Genomic DNA, 15,679 nt, shown 5'->3' with positions numbered 1-15,679 from the left:
TAGGGGAAATAGCCAATAACACACTTTTGCACAAAATAACACCTGGACCTCTTTTGTGGGGACGTAACAACTACAAATAAAGGTAAGAAGTCCGAAATTATCCTTTAACAATGAAGCAATAGAAGAGTGCCCCTCACTTCACACGGGTGTGATTTTATCCTACAATTTTGTAACCCATTATTTCACCCAGTGTCAATTAGCTAATGTAATCCTGGGCTCTACACTCCCTCTGCCAGCCTGGGGAGAGCAACGGACTGACCTCATGCTACCTTCAATGCATGAGTAGTCCAAGCCGCTTCCTGACATGGGGGAGTTTCCCCGGTTGGACGTAGCGCGTGGAAGGAACACGTTATTCCAACCAGTCCCTTTCCCCTCCATCAGGCGCCATGGCTGGCCAGGGAGAGGCAGTTTGGATGACACCATTTGTGTCTACACTCTGTGTCACAGAGGAGATCTGTGGAAGGTACACAGAAACCTGTCTACCGATCACATCATCTGCGGCTGTCCAACATGCACGTGCACACATAGGCATCAAAGGTGGCTTCAGCCCCTGCCTTTCTCTCTCTCTAGGTCGTTCTCAGACGAGCCCTCCCTCATTGTATGATATGTACTATATTTTACTATGGTGAAAGAGATGAAAATCCCCCCCCCTTTCCATGCCGAAGACAGCATTTAGGAGAATTGCTTTTCCCCAAACTGTCCTGAAGTTGAACGTCACATTTTGCGTTCAATGTGTAGAAATCCATGTCATCTTCAGGTATAGCTAAAAAGTGTGGGGTCACGCCCTGAAAATAGCTGATCTACAAGCTCTCAGCGTGTCGAGTGAACTTGTAGATCCCCTGTTTTTGAAATTTCTTTTGCCAAAAGTGCCCTTTTAGGGAATTTCTGCCCCTCTAAAATTCTCTGCACGTCCCTGCCGTCCAATGTAATGGAAACTATGTCCTCAGAGGTAGATTGTACATTGGATAAAATTGGTATCCCGACCTGAAAATGCATTTTCCGTTTACTGAAGAGCTGAACACTTATTTTAATAACACAATCACTTTCTTCACCTTTAACGCCCTCCGTTCTTCCTCCGATTCGTTCAGATCATGCTGCTAACTGACCCAGAGATAGAGAGCAGTCTCCTGATCAGCTCCGACGAGGGAGCCACCTACCAGAAGTACCGGCTGAGCTTCTACATCCTGAGCCTGCTGTTCCACCCAGAGCAGGAGGACTGGATCCTGGCCTACAGCCACGACCAGAAGGTGAGAGCTTGGAGCCTGTGTGTGCGTGCTCAGGGATGTTTGTGGGGGTGGTGCTGCTGAACAACCGAGTCTCGCAAAGAAAGCATGCAGTCCCGAGAGTGTGTTGGATCGATGTGAGAGGCTTTCATGCAAATGCTCTCATTACAATTCATCGGTGAAATGGCATTTGCGTTTTTGGCATTGTCTTCAATGTGAGAGAGCGCTCCGAGCATCCTTTGATCGGAGGGAAGGAGCGGCACACAAATTGGTGTGTAACTCCTGTGCCAGCCAGCCTTGTACAACTTTATTTTATTTTATAACTTTATTTTATTTAAAGAAAATTCCTGAGCCTTTATTTGACAGTGTATAGGGACACACGGAACATGGAGAGAGGAGAGAGAGAGAGAGAGAACATGGGAGTGACATGCAGCAAATTGTCTGCTGGCTGGGAATCAAGCCGGGGACTCGCTGTCACTGTCATTAGAACACATAAATGGAACAATCAAAGCAATTGCTCCCCCCCCCCCTTTGTCTGTGAAACTACAGTAGGCTACTCACTCGTTGCAGTATAGCTAGTGTACTGTATGTCTGCACTTTAAATGGCACACATATGGATGAGGAGAACAGTTTCAATATGACGACAAGTTCAAGGATCAAGTTCTCAGGAGGAATACACAGACAGTAGACAAGAGAGTAGCCATAGTGAACAGAAGAGAGCAGCTCCAACGTGTGCTATACGGTACCTCCCTCGTTCCAGTCGGAAATAATTGCGGTGGCAATTATGGGCAAGGTTTCAGTCCTATAAGAGACCCATTGACTTTCATTATGAAATGAAAGTTAAATATTTCAAAAAGTATAAAGCGTGGAGGGGGAAAAAAGTGGAGGTAGTTCTGTGGCCTTCATGGCAGTGATGTGCATAAGACATTTGGCGCTGATCGCTCCAGCGGTTTGCAAGATTAGCTCCGCACACACAGACAGACACACAGACGGCTTATAGACAGCTACAGCAGTCTCCCGCAGAGCTGCACGGCATGAAAAGATGATTGAGTGTGTCGTCTATAACCCATTTAGGCCTGACGTCGAAATAAAAAAAAAGTTCGCACTGAAAGAATATATATTCAAAGATTTGTGTCGCATTTTTACGATTTTTCAAAAATAGCAGACCTACAAGTTCATAGCGCGCCACTCGGTGGCGCGCTATGAGCTTGTAGATCTGCTATTTTTCAATAGCTAAAGTATAACATAATGCTTAGTTAAAACACCAAAAGGGGTTCCCGTCCAGAATGGGATAAAGGCTCTTTTCGTATTTCACGGGTTCTGGATTTGCTTGCATATGCTATGCAGCTCAGTTTCAGATACGTTTCTCAGAACCTAATTTGGGCCCTTCTTATAGGAGGTGCTACTAAGCCTCAGTTCTGGGAACTGACCAATCATACATTAAACAATGATGCATTGCGAAGGACACCTCAGGACAAATACTATTGTGTTCTGGTGATCCAGTATGATAATCAGTACTGGAAGTAAAAGCTGCCTGAACGATTTGTTTTGTTACCTGGTAAAGTACACATATTGTTCAGAGCCAATATGGCTAGGCCTACTTTATATAGACCTTTTTCCTCATTTGAGTAATTATGAAGTGTACAGGAGTTGTCCATGCTAGTACACACAGCGACCGCTTAATGAAACAGTCCAGGAATTAATGATATTTTTACCTTAACCACCGGGATCCCACAGGGATACTTGGTCCTGTCCTTTTCCCCCCCTACCAAATGTCTTTTCCTGGTTGTAGAGGTTGTAGAGGTACTGTTCATGGGGTTCATGTGATTAAACTGCATTCAACCTTTACTGTATGACAGTGGAAAAGAGTTAATTGTGCACAAGATGGCCCAGCACCACTAGCATACACCTTCTAATCTTCCCACTCAGTATAGCTATAATAAATAAAGTACAGTATCATCATTAGATCCTATCTCAGATGCCTTTCTTTATCTTCCACGGTATCTGTGCCAACCCCACATGCCACCAGGGGCTCAGCACCAGCATCCCCTGTGGTACCTCCATGTTTATGCCATAACCACCATTCAATCCCGGGTCTCCCGTGTGGGAAGGGAATTATCTGGAGAATCCCTAATGGAGATGTTAGGCCTCTGTGTCCACTGCTTTCATTTCACATGCTCTTGTATGTGTACATATTGTACTGCTAATAGTGCTGAGCTCTTACTGCACCACCTCTAATCTACACTAGACGTATTCGTTTGAAGTCTTGACTTAACCATGTAAGCCCTACGTCAAATTTGGAAATTGGCCAATCTACAAGCTCAGAATGCATCGTGATGCAACATGTGAGCTTGTTGTTATTTATTTAAACACATTCAGTGCCACGTATTAATGAATTAATTCATTTCAGCCGTGCCTTAGCTTAAGGTGAAAAAATTACCCCAGGTCCGTGAACCAGAAGTTAATACTTTCAGCACCATTGCCGAAAACCTTTGTCAATTGAAGCCTAATTTTGATACTAACACTTAACGTCATTGCCGAAGCCCTTCGTCATTGCCGAAGCCCTTCGGCAATTGCGCTTTTATAGTGCGTTCGATTGCTCGAGCCAAAATGCTACTCACGTTAGCCGGTTAGCTAGCTGTGTTGTTAGCACAGCACTGGATCGCCCATCTTAGATCGTCGTCGCCATAATAATCCATTCTATCCATTTCTTTCAATCGCCTGTATCTCCTATTCCTTTTTGGTCAAAACAGCGTTTCTTTGACGGCACAGAGCTGACGATCTGGAGCTCTGCAGAGCTCAGAGCTCCGGTCTGGATTCACAATGTAAACAAGGCCGGCCCAGCTCCGTGTAAATTCCTAACTTAGGACTACTGCAAGTGGAGCGGAAATGGCGGCTTTTCAAAATAAGAGCTCAAATTAAAAAAATGCTGGCGTGAATTAGATCCTAATTTTTCAATAAATGATAGCGCTGAAAGGGTTAAAGATCTATTGCATCCCATTTTCAAGTCACCCGAAACATACAGTAGGCTACAGTACATTTCAGCACCACAGTGCACGGTGGACCCATTTCAACCAATGAACTAAAATGTTTATAAGAATTGGCATGGCGGCCAAACAGTTCCAAGTGCAAGCACTTAAGGTTATGATATAAGCAGGCTAAGTGAACTTCAATTATTAACATCACATTCTTGCAGGCAGTGACAGTAACAGTCTGTACTGTAGTAGCCTATCTGTTAATGGTTTTTTTTGAGCAGCTGTTGTTGATGATGATTTTACCAGTGTGAGCCAGCATGAAATTTATACAATTAACTACTCACCTAATACCACAGAGGTTCCATGTTTAATGTACTTCCAAAGTGTGTACATTGTTTTAGTCACGGATGCATGGTTTTCATATCTTAAATATATGGATTAAACACAAGCTAAATGCTTTTAATCAACGGGGTTCTTGTTGCCGGCATCATAACAACGGTCATGACAGCTTGACCACAACCGAAACGACTTCCTCTTCCTCTTCAAAATAAGAGCCACTTGTAATGATTAGTCAACACTAGTTGTATTTCTAATTCTACTTACAGGACGTAGATAGACATTTGTAGCACCCTGGGATAATGCTTTGACTGGGCCCGCTGCCTGCTGCTCGTACCAAGAGGCAGGGCCCGCAAAGTGCGCCCAAGCAAAGGCCTGTGACTGTGTGATTGTGATCATCTGACACCTGGAAGGCCGGGGCCCTGGAGTCCCATGCAGGCCAGGGAACGGCCTCACCCCCAGCTCCCCCTGACGGACCGCTCCTGATGTAGACAAACACAGAGCCATAGAATAAGTCAGAGTTACGACAACTCCGTTCACTTCATGGGGCCAGGCTCTTCTACATAGACTTCTATTGGTTTGTCCCTTTAAAAAGGGACAACCGGAAGTTTACAGAATGCATTGGAGTCTATGGGCTCGTGCGAGTACGTGACCAGGCTGTTTTCTGCCCCCTCAATGTCCTAACTCTGTCTTACTCTATGGCTCTGGACAAACACTGTTCTATGAAGCTGGCCCCTTCAGTGCCACACTGTAAAACGGATCTTTCTGTAACAGGCAATAGTATCATTCCTATAACTGGGAACTCAAAAGCTGTGTATAGTGTATTGTGTAGACCGTGTTCTAAATGTAACTGCATCAGTGAAAGGTGTTGGTAATGTTGCTGTGTCTGACCCCACAATCTGTGATCATTCTTGCACACTGTGTATATTTTGCTGGTAGAGCATGCCTCTAAAAATAAGGCCTTTAAAAAATGACACCTAGCCACAGTGGCTGAACTAAAAATGTGCGAGCCCATAAATCCACTCGACCTGGGCGACACGTTGAACGGCAAATTATGCACTGTACTGCAGCAGCTTGAATGTATTGTAGGTGCTCTAGAAAAATAGTTTAACTACTTAAGCCCTATTTTATACTTTGGAGAAAGAAAAAACAAGAATTAATCACATAGTCATATAATGTCAGGGGAAAGAAGCGCTGTCTCCGCTGTGTTCTGCCCCCCCATATTAGTATGATTATTATTTTAGTAACGTGTATGTTTGTGTGTCACAATATCACGTGTCGCGGCCGTTTTCGTGCGCTGTCTCCCTTGTGTGTGTCCCCCCCCCATATTAGTATGAGTTTTATTTTAGTACCGTGTATGCAGCCGCAAACTTATATCGAGTGACATGCAAACGTGTCTTCCCCATCAAGCCGTGAGTGTGACTGTGGTGACTGGTGAGTGATCTGCGTTGTGAGTCTGCGTGGCTGCCAGGGATATAGTATGGCTGCTTCTAGCCAATGGGACGGCTTCCCATTGCCCAGAGTCCACTTTTGCCGTCCCATTGGCTAGAAGCAGCCAATCACGACCAGAGCCATCTAGTAGAAGAGTTGCGATATTGAGGGGGCAGAAACTGAGCGCTCGAGCGCTCTTCATGCAAAGGGACAAAGAGCCGCCATTGGACTGGCCCCATGAAGTGAACGGAGTTGTCAGAACTCTGTCTTACTCTATGGCTCTGATCACGACTAGGTGGCGAACTGTCGTCTACATTTAATGAGTAGATGTTAGTCAGGTTTTCACCTAGCATTCAAAGTATAGCACCAAAGCATTCTGGGAGTATAGTTTTATAAGGGGTGGTTTGGTTCATATACTTATTGTCTTGTCTAAGTATTTTTAAATGTTTACTGTACGTATAATGACATGCCGAAAATAAACATGCCAGATTTAATGTGGCTGAAGGATTCCTATATTCTCAAGATAGCACATACTGTAAATTGCACTTGACAAGCTGTGAAAACATGGAGAAAAGAAGAGTTCCATCAGGAGAATCGAATCCTTTTTTTCCCCTCTCCTTTTTTTCTTCATGCCAACAGGTTATGATTAGGGCTGTCGATTACACATTTAAGTTGATGATTCATTGTCACACTAATAATTTGAACATTGGAATAATATGAATTAAATGCCCCATAATAAAAATAAAAAAATACACAGGGCAGACAAATAACGAAGAAATACAAAGAAATTACTGACTCATGCATAGAAGGGAGCATGAGGTCAGTCTGCTGTCCCCCCCACACTGGGTGAAAAAAAGTGGGCTGCAAAATTGTGGAATAAAGATTTAAAGAAAAAAGAAAGAAAATAGCTGATCTGCAAAGCTTGCAATGTGTCAGCTATTTCAGATTGTCGATCATCGAGACGTTTATGACGATTATGAAAAAATAATTGTGAATATCTCAAATAATTGCGATTAGACAATTAAGTAATAATTGTAGTTATGATACAATGTTGTCACTTCTTCTTTCCAGTGGTGAAGTTAAAGCTGGGTAGGGGGTGTTATGGCGCTAAATGATCCAATTAACAACCTGGGCATTACATAGATTTGACACAGACTGTACACATTCCACAGGAATTAGCTCTTCGCTAAGTCCCACCCAAGCCCGTTCTTGGCCAATGCCACGTTAGCGACGGTTACTATGTTAGGATCCTGGTCACGCTTTCAATGCTGGTCAAAATGTTTAAGCAGTGTCAATAAATATATTTGCTGTACAGCATGTGTGGACCTCAGAAAGAGGGTTTGTTTTCTTACCTTGTTGTGAGCAAACTAGTCCATTCCATGAATTATTTCGCTCCGTTGTGCAGTTTAATAGTACATATTAGAAATAAAAATAGGCTCTCATTGACTTCCATTGTAACGGGGAAACAGCTCTCAAAGTCACTCTTTTAGAACACTAAGCTGATTCTGACCGTTTATGACATCAGGAAAACTCATGCGGTTATATTTTTAATAAAAAATGTCAAGGTTGTCTTGTTTTTGTTTTGACTTCAGTGTTGCCACATTGTGTGAGAGAAATAAGCCAACCCACCTCCAAAAACAAGCCAACTCTTAAAGCCAAATCAAGAAAAACAAGCCAAAACAAACACAATAATATGACCATATATAATCATAATAAAAAGATTGTATGCATTTATCATTATAAATACTATGTAGGCATATGTCTATGATAATTCATGTTTTGGTAATGTATTACATACACTAATTATTAGCCTTAAGCCAAAAGTAGCGGGAAATAAGCAGACCTGGCAACCCTGACAAGTTTGTGTGGTAAGAAGTTCCGGTTTGCCTACAAAACGATCTGATTGGTCCAAATCTGTACACCCACTTCTGAAGTAGCCTCGGTCTCAGGCCGTTGGATGTAAACATTAAAAAAAATTATTTTATCTCGTCCACTTGTCGCAAACACCATACACAATTTTGGACGTGTTTGAGGGAGACACTTTAGGAGAAATGTCTGGGACTGCAGCTGGGTGCATCTCAAACAGCATGGCGACTTGTTTACAAACGAGAGTTGGGAACACCAGAACCGCTTCACACCAAAATAGTTACTTTATAAATCTATCAAAAGACGAAAATAAAACGAGTTTTCCTGATGTCATAAACTGATTCATGGAATGGACTAGTTTGCTCATAACAAGGTAAGAAAACAAACCATCTTTCTGAGGTCCACACATGCTGTACAGCAAATATATTTATTGACACTGCTGAAACATTTTGACCAGCATTGAAAGCGTGACCAGGATCCTAACATAGTAACCGTCGCTAACGTGGTATTGGCCAAGAACGGGCTTGGGTGGGACTTAGCGAAGAGTGAATTACCGGTACCACATTTTTCTCACACAAATTCAAAGCATTTGAGACGTCATTGCAAAACACATTATATAAGTTAATTAAATGCTATTTAGAGCTTATTTTTAATTGTGGTGTGATTAGTCAAAATGGACAGACAAAGGGAAATAACACTACAATGCATGTCTGCTTACACAGCACACATTGTGCACGGCAGCTCACGCATGGAGGCACACGACCTAAGAGTTCAGCACCATGGACAGCGATCATGTCATTTTGGAACCTGCTTCACATTATGATGGGTCCACCTGAACTGTACATTTGTTATGATCACTTACTGTACCTGCTGTTACAAATACAATGACATAGTGCAGAGGTACACATACAGATTACATGCAGTACAAGACTGCCAAAGTGGACTCTGCCATTGAACAACACACTGTTGTAAAATAATGATAATGTGTACTATATGATCAACAGAAAAACCTAAAATGACCCTACACATGTACAGGTTGAAATACCTTATATCTGCATACTGACCGTTGTGACGTTGTCTAGAGATGTGCTGTATAAAGAAATTAATTATAATTAAATGCATTTGTGACATCATTTATTTATTGCAACCGCAGTCCATTTAAATTCTAGACGGGCCTGCCCCAAAGTTATTAGAGTTCTCAACAGGCCCAAAAATTAAGGCCCGGCCCTAACTGGGCCCTCATCATCTCGCCCTACCCTTAGTTCTCCATATATGGAGCTGACCTGTTCTGACATTCCATATGTTGATCTGACCACATCAAACCCTGTACACTCAAGACATATATGGCCAGTACAGAATTCATTCCATATGTTTTGACACAAAACAAAAACATTTTCTGACCACTTTAATTAACACATTTCTCACTTTAAAGTTTTAGTTAACTGAACTATAGTAAAATTGTATCTTTGAGTAAAGAAATGAAGCCGCACTGTACCCCAAATTATTTGTATTCACAGCCCAGTCCAAACAGCACAGCTCATGTTTGAAGGCAGTGAGGCAGTGACTGGATATGGTGGCAAAGCACCATATCCAGTCCTTTCTTTAAGAATACAAATCCCCATAGAGCCGTCTAAGCTCCCCTCCCATTAAATGTGGGATTCGTTCCAATAACTTCACGGCAACTGCTGTAACACACTGTAGTAAAGCCCAAGTTATACTTCATCGCCAGACAGTGCCGCGGTCCGAAACTAGCCGATCTATAAGCTCACAATGTGTCTCGGATGCAATCCATTGTGAGCTCATAGATCGGCTATACAGTATTTTCGGTCAGTGACTCCGCCGTATGAAAGAGCATAAATTAGGCATAAGGGATGAGACGATTTACAAAAAGAGCCAATACCATTTTTATCCCACATGCAAAGCCTAGACTAACCTAATAGTCCCTCCGCATGAGTCAGTGGTTTAATAAGCCAATATAGATCACTCTATAAGTCAAAGGTGTAATACATCAAACTGTAAATCACCAGAGTTACAGTGATGGAGATGGACTGCTGAATGTTTTTCGAATAAATAATCATCTAGACATCTAATACAGGAGACAGTGTCTGGGTGAAGGTAATTATCTGTGAACTAGTACAGCGGAGATGGTAATGTGGAGTGGATATATATTCCAGTGTTGCTTCAGAGGTGCAATTTATAGCCATCTTAGGAATGACCATTTGCATTAATAAAATGCTTTCCTTGCAGCCAAGACCATTTGAGCCTAATGTTTCAGTTCTGATGAATAATGAAGGCATTTCTCCTCTCCGCTGAGGAGACCTGTCTATGTGTGTGTGTGTGTGTGTGTGTGTGTGTGTGCGTGCGTGCGTGCGTGCACACGCCCCTCAAGGGGATCTGAGTTGGCTGCTCCTGCTGGACTTGCATACACATCACACCTGCACTGTGCAGGGACTGTACAATCCCTCATGTGCACACACATGCACATACAGCACGTGCATATTCACTTCACACAAACCTTCACACTTTCATGTTTGTTATTTGAGGAGTTTGAGAAAATAACTGTACGCGAGATTGAAATGCTGATTTTAAGTTTTCACCAATATCGACAAAACAGAAGAAGAACTACAGCACTTTTTGCTCCCGGTTCTTCATTCCAGAGTGCCAACACATTTGTTTGTGTAGCACAATGCTGCATATGCAGTGGTGGAAAGTAACTAAATACTGGAAATAATACTGTACCTTTACTTAAGTATTGCGCTTAATTAAGTACAAGTTGTATGTGCCACACGGTCTAAACAGCCGAGACTGATTTGTTTAAAACACATTGTTGAGTAGTGCAACCACTCCTACAGACAGCTTTGTGTGTCCCTGTCTGGTCTGTCTGAGCACGAAAATAGCATTTGGTTGGTTTTCACCACCAAGTGTCACTGTTGCGCAGTGACAGTGACACTGACACTGACACTGACACTGACACTGACACTGACACTGACACTGACACTGACACTGACACTGACACACACACACACACACACACACACACACACACACACACACACACACACACACACACACACACACACACACACACACACACACACACACACACACACACACACACACACACACACACACACACGTCACACACACACACACACACACAGACACTTTCTCGACCGTTTCGGTTGTGGGCCGGCACCCTGGGCACCTTCCTGTGGATCTGGAACTTCCGGTGACCCCCGGGGACACCCACACGGAGTTGCACCACTTCTTTTATATTACTCCTACAGAGACTATAGACTTATAGATTATGGTCCCTATTTTCATACATGCCTTACCCCTTATCCATAAACTTATTTTCCTTTTTTCTTTTACTATTTTGAAAAACATTTTTAAATAGTTCAAATAGCCGATCTACAAGCTGTAGATCGGCTATTTGAAGTATTTTAAAATGCTTACGGGGTTAATTTGTAGACTGTGTAACACCTGTGAAGGAAGTAGGGAAGAGGCACGGTAGTTATTTAGTGCATAGAGCCTATAGAAGCTCACAGTGTGCGAGTGTTCTCTTTTGTTGTACATAGGGTTAGGGTTTTTCTTTTTATGTTACACTCAGCTTAGTTTGAAATTGTATATTAATTTTTATATAACCAGAAATAGAAAAAAATGTTTAAGGTGACACAATGTGAACTTATAATATTTCGCCACACAACAAAGTATATAGGGCTTAAGTAGTTAAAACACCTGGCAGCGGTGGCCGAACGGATTGCGGAGCGGTCTTGACACCGGAAGGTCGCCAGTTCGAATCAGCGGTCCGACATGTTAAAATTACCACCGCTGAAGTGCCCTTGAGCAAGGCATTGAACCACTACCATGAAATGTTCTATGAGCAGGGCCTGGCTGGAAACAAGTTCTTGGGCTTAGCCCAGATACCCTGGGTAAATATAGTAATCATTTCATTTCATTTCATTAAAACCCAATAACATTGTCAGAGTTGGTGGGATATTTTCAGGTTCTGTTTCCAGGCTTTTTGCACTCTAATGCAGCTCTGTTAGCATTCAGCTCGCACTCCAGCCGCCTGTCAATTACACTGAGCTGGTATGCAGTACATGGTTGGGCTAAATGAGAACAAGCAAAGACCTGTCTGAGTCACCGATCCAGCCTCAAATGACCCGGGCTCCTACTATAGTGCTCAAAGAAGCGCAATGATACGTTTGACAGTGTTTAAAATTGTATATTTCACTCTTGTGGTAAAGAGCAGGGTACAACACCATCATTTTGTACACAGCGTGCACACACAATTATCACAAAGCTGAACAATTTGATGGTTTTCTTTTGGGGCTGCAACTAACACTTATTTTCTTAGCGTGTATTCTATCGAGTACTTTTTTGATTAATAAATAATCGAGAAGCACGTTATGTCAAGAACATTATAGTCGATTAATATTAGTACTAATGGTGTTGATGTATTGTCCAATAGAGCTCTGCGTGGGATTGTCCTTTCCGCTCACACCCATTTCTGCTGGATTTCTGACCATTATTATCTGCCCGCTCTCACAATGGTTTCATCCTGTACAGCCCGCCTGTTTATTTTTGACTGCCAGACTCCCGCCCGCGGCAAATTTTAAGTCCCGTCTGCTCCTTCAATATTTCCACAGGGACCCAAATAACAGAGAGACAGCAAGAACAGCACCAGGACCCAGTGGGCTGGGCTCACTGTTCCTCAGCAGTTTATTAATAAATAAAGATGCATATCGTTGCTGTCGATAGAGATAGGGCAGAGTTTCCATATATTACATGTAAATATTTTTCCATAGATGCCCTACTTGATGATACTACAGCGTCACACAAAATAATCAAAAGTAGTAGATTCACATTGAGAAATGTGTCCAACCTATGCCTCTTTCCTTTGCTTTTGTATTCGCCAACTTTGACCTTCTTTTCAACCTCGTGTTGTTGACTCCATAGTCCATACTTTACCTACAACCAGGTTATTGCGGGACATATTTTGAGTTCACCTCATCGAGAACCATTTACTGAAAGTGTACCTTCTGTGAGAGTACCCTGTACAAAGGGTTGGTGGCAGTGTCCATGATGGAGGATAATTTGGCCCAAATTACTCTCTCCTTAGAGTCTACTTTTATGCGGTGTCAAACATAATTCTTAGTGATACCCCTCCCCCCCCCCCCCTCCCCCCGTCTGATGGGATACAAGGGTAAAAGCAGTTTGTTACATTATAAGGTCAGAAAGTCTGCCATTTCGGTGTGTTGTCCATACAGACCGCAACCTCCACATCAGCCCCTGGATGGTGACAGGGGTCAGGGGCTCTTTCCAACACCAACATTCAGCTGCAGGTGTTTCTCCTTGCCCCACTGCACAAACTTCTCCACCAGGGTTCTGTACTCCTCCTTGTCACCCTCGTCAACGCACACCCCACAATATACTGTAGCTGTCGCCAGAGAACTTCTGGGGGTGACAGTCACCCGAGTAGTATAGCAGAAGTCTGAGGCGTATCAGGTGAACAGAAAAGGAAGCAGGACTGTCCCCTGTGCAGCTCCAGTATTACTCACCACCACCACATGGGATGTATACACAACTCTCATGTCGTACTTAATGCATGGCCTTCTGGTGAGGTAGTTTAATTCACCATCAGGATGTCAACCTGCATTTATCTGAGCTTGTTGTCTCCCAGCAACCAGTCACTCACACTCCATACCTGATTGCAGCAATTTTATGTTGAGAGACATTTTGAGCATTTAAACATATGGACCCCATGCTAGGAAAGGCCTGCTATTGAGAGTGTTTTACCAGAAGTAGGTAAGGAAGTTACATTGATGCTTTGCAGATCTGTTTATATATTTTTTTATGTTCCGATTAGTCTCGTGCGCCAGACTCTTGCCTCACACAATTTTCAAATGCTTCCATCACACACCTCGGACCACGGAATCGCTGAATATAAATTGCAAATATAATTAGTCAAAGCATAACTTTCTGCTTAGCACAAATGTGATTTTAAAAACATGTTTTAAAGATATTTTAAAATATATGATCCTGCACGGAAATGACGGACAGATTACTTCCTTTCTCTGCTTTTGGGAGGTGTAGTTCCAGACTCTGTCTGTATAGTACAATATAATATACTATACTGTAGCATTCGGAGATTGTGGAATAGTTGTCTCGCTTTGAAGTCCCGCCCGTTTGTTACTACGCTTTTCTCCACTTTTCTGAGAAAAGCCTGGGAAGAGGTTACATGATCTGAACCTTAGTGTCCAAATGTCCATGTGTCAAAAAATGCAAACAATTTGCAAAAAATAGGCAAATGCGCAAGCTCAAAACGTGTCGGCGCGTTTTCTGCAAAGAGATTTTGTGTAGAGGGAAACGAGGAGAGAGCCGAGTTCAGTCACCCGGGGGACCCCGGTCAACAAAGCATAGGGTTTAGGTGGTTAAAAGGAGGCGGGTTATTTGTGAGAGTTTAACCTTCCCTCCTCCATCACGTGGCTTCTTGTGACTCGCCTGACTAAGTGTTTACTCAGTGTTGGAGGATAATTAGTCAGCTGTGATTACCTGCCTTATCCTCCATCGCACACTTTTCGCCCATCTGCTTAACGCTGTTCAACATGGAAGTCCCTCTCCCTCCTGCAGGTGCTTATCTCCTCATGGAAGCGTATAATTATGTCCAATATTCAACACTCGCAGGGAATAGTTTGCACCTGCTCGTTGTTGGATACATTTGGATACAGTAATTACAAGCGTGCATGCACGCACACGCAAGCAAGCGCATGCGTACACACACACACACACACACACACACACACACACACACACACACACACACACACACACACACACACACACACACACACACACACACACACACACACACACACACACACACACACACACACACACACACGGTAAGGTTCCTTTTGTAGCTTATGTCACAAAGGGTTTATCATGGTTGATTGATCAGAGTCGATGGAAGATTTGGGAATTTGGGATTGATTGTTTATCTGATACAGAACTATACTTAATATTGCCCTTGGCTGGGCAATATTGTCAATTGAAAATGGAATGGAATCATAAATAGCTTCTTTCTGTTTACAGGTAAAGTAATGTCAACATCAAACAGTATTTATATGCTGGCCCTGACTTCACCCTTCAGCACAGAGTAAATAAATACAAAATTTGCAAATAATTAAATGTAAACAGAGTATCGAGTTATTCGCTAATAAATGACTGTTTACACATCACGCATGGCTGCTCGTGCTCTACGTGGAAATAGTCCTAATTGAAATGCCGGAATAAGTTTTATGCCTCATTAAAAATGTTGCTGTAATTTATAGTAAACTGATTTATCATTTTGTCCTGGTACAGCATTTCTTTGAGAGAGGAAACATATAATTATAATCTTTCTGACAAGTTTGTTTATTTAATGACAGAACACAGACATCAGTCAACAAAATATGAATGTGAAACAACAAACTTGTAACTTTCCTGATCTATCCTGGATTTGAACCCATGGGTCTCCTCTGTGCTGGCATTGTTACCACTGAGCTAATAATGCCTGCTTGCTCACTGGGAACAATACAATTTTGACCAGAAACAGGTTGTGTCCATCCTAGACACTGGATACGGATGTGTCATATTACAGGAAACTCCCGTTAAACTTTCCAACAAACTCCGGTAAACTCCCGAATTGTACCATCACACCCGTATATTACTGTATATTAACTGTATATGCCCGCTAAACTTGAGGTTTACGGGCAAAATACAGTGCCCATAATTGCCCGTTAACTCCTCTTTTCACGCAGTGAATGATGAATTTTGGATTAATTAAAATAGGCCTTAGCGGTT

General features: G+C 42.6%; 1 protein-coding gene across 2 annotated transcripts in view; it reads left to right on the top strand.

Annotated features, from left to right (window-relative positions):
• Positions 1 to 15,679, top strand: part of sorcs1 (sortilin-related VPS10 domain containing receptor 1) — a 207,167-nt gene that overhangs the window by 122,505 nt on the left and 68,983 nt on the right. For both annotated transcript variants that reach the window (XR_013789911.1, XM_079499906.1), the window contains exon 4: positions 1,089 to 1,247. Coding sequence is in view for 1 of the 2 variants with exons in the window: in XM_079499906.1 (XP_079356032.1) it covers positions 1,089 to 1,247 (159 nt within the window). In the remaining variant the exon portion in view is untranslated. The remainder of the gene's footprint in view (positions 1 to 1,088; positions 1,248 to 15,679) is intronic.

This window comes from Electrona antarctica, assembly GCF_951216825.1.
Source record: "Electrona antarctica genome assembly, chromosome: 4".
In the NCBI taxonomy this organism is placed as follows: Eukaryota; Metazoa; Chordata; class Actinopteri; order Myctophiformes; family Myctophidae; genus Electrona; species Electrona antarctica.
This window is presented reverse-complemented; position numbering and strand designations above follow the sequence as displayed.